Source organism: Arachis ipaensis, chromosome B04 (genome assembly GCF_000816755.2).
Source record: "Arachis ipaensis cultivar K30076 chromosome B04, Araip1.1, whole genome shotgun sequence".
Classification (NCBI taxonomy): domain Eukaryota; kingdom Viridiplantae; phylum Streptophyta; class Magnoliopsida; order Fabales; family Fabaceae; genus Arachis; species Arachis ipaensis.
Window position 1 is genome coordinate 115,204,698 of NC_029788.2, and position 6,878 is coordinate 115,211,575.

The 6,878-nt window shown below is 32.4% G+C and overlaps 1 protein-coding gene across 1 annotated transcript in view; it reads right to left on the minus strand.

The window, feature by feature from the left end:
• The window catches only part of LOC107637025 (lysophospholipid acyltransferase LPEAT2), a 6,551-nt gene continuing 1,275 nt past the window's right edge, over nucleotides 1,603-6,878 (minus strand). Inside the window, exons 2-14 of the mRNA XM_016340481.2 lie at nucleotides 5,987-6,167; nucleotides 5,819-5,878; nucleotides 4,886-5,049; nucleotides 4,726-4,789; nucleotides 4,553-4,621; nucleotides 4,333-4,428; nucleotides 3,309-3,353; nucleotides 2,990-3,060; nucleotides 2,459-2,525; nucleotides 2,239-2,289; nucleotides 2,013-2,123; nucleotides 1,875-1,922; nucleotides 1,603-1,779 (exon numbers count right to left, since the gene is read on the minus strand). Of these exons, the coding sequence (XP_016195967.1) occupies nucleotides 1,603-1,779; nucleotides 1,875-1,922; nucleotides 2,013-2,123; nucleotides 2,239-2,289; nucleotides 2,459-2,525; nucleotides 2,990-3,060; nucleotides 3,309-3,353; nucleotides 4,333-4,428; nucleotides 4,553-4,621; nucleotides 4,726-4,789; nucleotides 4,886-5,049; nucleotides 5,819-5,878; nucleotides 5,987-6,167 (1,204 nt within the window). The remainder of the gene's footprint in view (nucleotides 1,780-1,874; nucleotides 1,923-2,012; nucleotides 2,124-2,238; nucleotides 2,290-2,458; nucleotides 2,526-2,989; nucleotides 3,061-3,308; nucleotides 3,354-4,332; nucleotides 4,429-4,552; nucleotides 4,622-4,725; nucleotides 4,790-4,885; nucleotides 5,050-5,818; nucleotides 5,879-5,986; nucleotides 6,168-6,878) is intronic.

Here is a 6,878-nt window from a genome sequence, read left to right on the forward strand (position 1 = left end):
AAATTTACCGGTGGATAAATTCGACGATAATACATTGAATGTGTCCAAAATGCAACGTTCTATTAATTGAGCTTTACCGCCAGATTTATCGTCAGATATTGCGCGTGACAAAAACGAAGTGTTCCATTCATTGAGTTTTACCGGCGGATACTCAGATATAATGATCGCACCAATTTTTTTCCCTCCAAATATTACAATCGGATTTACCGTCAAAAAATTAAATCTGTCAATAAATCTGCCAATAACATCCAACACTAAATTAAATGATATTCTGTAATTTTTTTTGTAGTGTATTGTATTCAATGCATTGACAATATAAGAAAAATGAATTTTCCGTCAACCATTTTTCTTTTATGGAGCTTTTAAAATATACCCTTAGGGCATAAGTTAGTAAAATCATTTTTTTAAGGATTGATTACTTTATATATAGAACTTGAATTCAAGATTATTAATTAAAATATGAGTAATGTTAGATAACAGACTTCTTTTTATCTAATATCAACTAACTTTTTTAAAATTATTTTGTTTATTTTCAATTCTAAAACCTAAATCATAACCTAGACATTAAAGTTGGCTAATATTTGCTAACTAAAAATCGATTCTCTATACTTTTTCTTGAAATATGTATTCTGCACAAAGCGCGGGAATAATGTTGATAAAAGAAAAAATACATGGAATAAATATTTAGTTAGTCAACATGAGCTNNNTGGGCTTAGCTAAAAAAATTTGACCCTGAATATTACTCATGATAAAAACTAAATTTACAAATCACTTATATTGTGATATTGTGGGAAAAAATTTTATCAGAACCTTAATTTAAATTCACCCTCACTTCTCAATTTGATTAATTTATCATCAAGTACTTTTAATTGAATTTCCCATTTTCATTTTTTTTTCCAGGTAACTGTAACACCCATTTTCTTAATTGTTGTTATCCATATTATTACATGCTTAGCCTTGGTTTAATAAAGTTTTACGAAGAAGAGTTTGTTCTTTTTAAAAAAGCAAAAATATTTCATTTTATATTTGATAAATTAATGTGTTTGAGCTTGTAATTTTTAAAGTTGAATTTTTTTTAAAGTTATTTGTACTTATTAAAAACTATTTTTAATTTGATTTAGGTGCCACAGCCTCTAAAAATCTGTCTTTCAAAATCTAGTTTTGATAAACAATTTTTGAAAGATAAAAACTTTACCCATTCATCCTTTAAAGTTGAAATTGCTCTTTTGGATGGATGATTTTTGGACTCTAAATATATAAAAATCTTACCCCAAAAGATCTCCGCTAAAGTTTATAAACTGTGAGTATAAAATATTAAACATGATAACTTTTGCTAGTTACTCTTATATTATTTGAAAAATTTTAAATATTCTTAAAACAATAGTGTTTTAACAATTGATTTCAATATCCTTTGAAGGTTGCTTTATCGAGTAACTCTGGACCCTCGGGAAAAGAAACCAGCTTTAAGAATATACTGGTATTTATAAATATGAAAAACTCCTCACCTCTTATGTGCTTTTTAATATCCGGGATAAGATTGGATCATCATTGAAAAATGTATAACACAATATTTGGTCATGGCACCTTGCAGAGACATTCGTGCTAAAAAAAGCCATGGATAAACTTAACCACACTACCTCCAATGTCTGTGTGGTGGTGCAGTTGGTGAGGATTAAAGAATGCTATGAGGAGAGGATTTCTTCTAAGACATGAAAGAAAATCATCCTTACCAATTCTGCCATCATTATCATGATCAAATAACACAAGCAGCTCATGGACCTACAAGTAAACCGGTTAACATTAATCGACATACGAACCAAGAGCATCGTGACAGAAAACAAACCGAGTGTAAAGAGGTTTGCTACACAAGTTACCTCATCGTCTTTCCATCCGGGGATAGCAGGTCGGATAAAATCTCGCAACTGATTTTATAAAAAAGAAAAAGGTGCAAGTTAGTAGAGTTGGTCAATTCCATAAGTAAAAGCAAATAAGACTATGAAAGAGCATAATACTTCTTTTTCTATGATGTAGTCCTTTACTGCACCGCCACAACTAGAAAAGGCCGATTCGCAGGAATGATGGAACCCTGGCTGCTTCATGACATGGGCGGATCCAAACAAGAACTGAGGCACACAACATAAAACTTAGGTTAATATGAATTGACAAGGGCATAACTTTTGTAATTGGACATCTAATCTTAAGTAGAGCACAGAAACAAGGATAAATGCAAAGAGTAACCTGTCTAAATGTAATTGCGCCACTCGTTTCGACATCAAGGAATGCAAATATCTGTAATAAATTATTAAATCAATTCAACGTGACATAAAAAAGGGAATGCAAATATCTGTAATAAATTATTAAATCAATTCAACGTGACATAAAAAAGGGAAACGATCACTTGAGAATCCAGGCTTTGGCAACAGAAAGAAGAGTATATAATACAGAGGTGGGAACTAACCTTCTCAGACACAGGGCATGCCTTAAGTTTTAAACCTCTCAAGAAGTTATGATATTGAACACGACCACTGCCAACCAGGATATGGAGAATTCCATTAGTTCCAACGAAATATTACCAAAAACCATAGGCATGAGTAAAAATCACAAGTAAACTTTCACTCATGTATCCTCATTAAATAGTAAGGAACTATTTCATTTCACTATAGGAACTTCAATAATGTTAGCCTGATATCCTCCTCCTCATAATGCTCTTGGCAGAGAGGGTAAGAGATTTGTGCAAGATGTAAGAGAAGACAAATGAAATGAGAAAAAAACGAAAAATTTAGCATTGATCATCATCATTGGTATATAGCACTTTTCTTTTTCTTTTTCTTTTCATAATAATAGTTGAAATAAATATGATTCTGGAATAACTAGACATCAATTGCTTACTAACATATTACAAATATCAAATAAGTTATAGTTTTGCTTCCCCATGTAGCCGAGCAAGAAAGGTTTTCCATTAAGTTACAGCAATGTGATTCATTATTACCTGGGATCAGGATTCATAGAAAGGAATCTATTCAGAAAATCCAAGGCTTCCGTGCTGCTCAACTTAAATAACTGAAAGTAAAAACAATGCTCTTCATTCTTTCTTCCAGTATTGATATTGTTAGTAATATAAACCTTTTAGAAGAGAAATCATACTTAAAATAAGAGCTTTATTTTCACTAAAAGGGCTATTTCCAAGGGCCTAATAAAAGGAGACAATAACAGGCCATGTCCAAAAATATGAAAACAGGAAGACAGCCTTGAAATAACAGTGCATATTTCCATACATATTTCATACAAATTTGTCTGTAGGAACTTACTTTCTCTACTCTTGACATTTCGACCATATAACTTGAGGGGTTATCCTGCCAAAATATATATGCTAAAATGTCAATGAATAGGCTGCAAAGTTGCACAGTAAGTAAAGTTCTTTTTTACATGTCTTATTTTTTAGGGAAAAAAAATCTTTTTGTTTTAAATCTTGCTTTATTGATTAGGAGGATTCTTTATCCTCTTTACTCTCTGTCATTCGTTCTCTTCATCTTAATGAATTTCTTCTTTTATCCCCGCAACACAATACATAACAGGTAAAGTAAAGCATCAGTTCAACACAATGTCAGCTTGCAAAATGCATAAGAAAATATTAATGCACTAAAAGGTGACATCAAAATTTCAGCAGAGGTACACAACCAATGAGAGGTAAATATTTAACACACTACTGACATCTTAGACAACCGTATTCCATATTAATAATTAGGTACTCAAACTCTCATTCCTTAAAGTTGTTACGAAAATAAGTATTCTCAGTAGGAAGCACCCATATTATTGGAAGTTGAAAAGCAATAGAAGTTGGCCAACGAGAGTTCTGTACAAATTTATACAAATCTTGCTCTGATAAATGGATGAAAAACAATGCTTGAGATTACATTTTCAAATACACTTGTGGATGAGGATATTATTGGGTGGTGGTGTTGAATTTTTTTTTTTTTCATTTATTTGGACATTATTTCTTTATCATGTATAGTTGTATTGATTGTACAGTATGATTGAAGACTGAATGCAGAACACTCTTCCTTAGTCACGAATTGTTCAGATATTAGTTCATTTGCTGTCTATAGTCATATTTGTAGAAGAGTTGATTATTGACAAGAAAAAAAATCAAGTGTAATAAATGGGAAAATAACAAGCTATGCTAAACCAGAATTAATGTTATTTCCGAGTGAAAATAATAGATAAATGCAGACCTATCAAATGCTTGATCCCTGCATCAAATTCTAAAATCCTTAAAGCAGGTAAGCATTTAGGTTGAAGATATAAGTTTAACCAGGAATGAAGAATGCATGCCTGTTTTGCTTCTTGAGCTTTCACATGAAGCATTAGGTCTCCATACGAATGTCCGGTGTTGACAACATTCAGTGCACTTGCCATAGCATGGCCAGTCTGCATTTATTCACATCTTAATTGTCACAATTACTAGGATGATCAAGATAAAACATAGAATGATAAAAGTGTGAAAACCTTCTGAAAATATTCGATAGCAGAAATAAAAAATTAGAAGACTCACCCTTTCAGCATAATGTGCAGCACTTTCCAATTTATCGTCCCGGGGATAAACGACAGGAAGATATTCTACCTGTTCAATTCAAGGCTAAAGTTGTAAATTACTCTGGGAACAATAAGTTTCCATACGAAGCTAGGCACTAACCCTGTCAAGATAATACATATGGAGATTGTTACCTCAAAGAAATTGTGAAACTGAGTGAACATCCTGAACATGAGCTTTCCCAAAGAGATACTACCCCTATGAAAGTAAATATGCAGGTCACAATATATAAGAGAAGAAGAGATTTTTTCAAAATCACAGAAATGCCAGCATCTTCAAAAAGTAATTGCTTACCAAGATTGATCGAAGTGCACATGGGGATATCGAACAATTATAGGCTGAATTGGGTAGCCGGGGATAAAAGCACCAAGCTGGAAGGAAATAAGGCACCTGCCATTTGTCGTGGTTCCCTCAGGAAATAATAGTACTCGGGGATATCCATTGCAGGAAGCCCTTCTCTGTTATTCAGATCCTCGAAAGCAGATTTCTGTATCAAATAGCTTATAGATTGATAACATCATAAATTACATGAACAAAACTCGTGTGCAAGTGCAACAAATAACGACTATTCAGTCTTATCCATCCATATGATATGCCAGCTTAATCTTTCTACTCTGTTGCACAATCTTAATCATGAGTGATTTCCAAGAAACTCAGGTTCCAAGGTTATGGCCAATTATTGCTCAATTTTCACATATTATTTACATTCTCAAGCATTATTTGTGTTGCATGTTAAAACTTAAACTATATTGCTTATATCAATCCTAATAGAGGCCAATACTCAAAAGAAAAATGAATCTGTAAGTCTTATACTCTTATTGCTACAATAACAACAACGAAGTATTATCCCGTTAGGAGGAGTTAGCTACATGGATTCAATGCTGTAGTATACTGTCATGGATCATGTTTACATAAATCTCTGTAAGTAGGTCTTATCAGTCTCCTGCTAAATCATATGATTCTCAAACTTAAATCAAACATTTTTCAAGAAACTTTTGCAGAGGTCTGGTGAAAAGTTAGGGGCATGACACACATGACAACAAATGTTGTGAAACACCTGAACAAAAATAATGCAAAAAAAATTGTCTAAAACATAGAAGGAACAGGGTATGGAATGGTAGGTAAACCCAAAACTCCTTGACAACCATATCAACAATGAAAGAACAAAGACAGCTTAAGACAAAATAATCAAATAATGATGGGAAAACTAACAGAAACATTTTTTACCTTAATTTCATTGACAGCCTCCCTCCTTGATGATGGTGAGAATCTGTTGACATATATGACCTAACCAAATAATGAGTCAAAGAGAAAGAAAATGGTAATGTATGTATGTATTTTATTATTTTCTTAACTGAGCATGCTAATTAAGATGTAAAGCAGAAGCCAAACTACCTGCATTGCTCTAATAATGGTGCCAACACAAGGTATGGAGTCATGAGACTCAGATGCCACAATGGTGGGAAATAATTCATAGAAGTAGAAAATAGGTTCAATATAAGATACATGATTAGATACAATTATCGGAGCAATTTCCCTTGGAGCAGGTTTTCCCCTTCGTTTTATCCATTGATACCTGCAATAAACCGAAGGAGACAACAAACACAAAGAAAGCCACCACTTCAGCACCAAATTAAGCTTAAGGCCAAAATGGACAAACCCTACCAATAAATTACCATCTCCTTTAAACTAAAAGTCAACACAGCATAAGCAAGGTCTCCAGTAGTGGTTTCACTGAGACTATGATCAAATTGGTTCAACAGTTATTATGAGATCATCTACAATCATATATACACTAGCTTAGTTCGAACACCCTAAGTACGTTTTTTTTTCACCTTAAATTTTAGGGGGGAAAACCATTTTCAAGAGCTATGTCTTAAATTTTTTTTATTACAGGTTATTATTTCAAACACAAACTAACTTAATCAAGCAAACACTAAAAAGCATGGCAGAAGTTTATCATGTTGATAATTCTCTCACTTAAGAGATACATATAACCAGAAATGCACATGATACAATAGCAATACATATTTAAAAGGCATCCAATATTATAAATTAGAGAAACCCCAAAACACACACACACACACACACATTATTATTTAATTTATATTGGTCAATTAGTTAAAGCCTATCAGTTTTTTCTTTCTTTCTTTCCTTTTCCCCCCTCATTTTGTATTCTGATTTCAGAACCAGCAAAAATATAGTTTAACATCTTCACAAAATCATAAAAAATTATAAATAAATAAAAAAAGAAAAAAACAAACAAAATGAGACAAAAACCAAATCA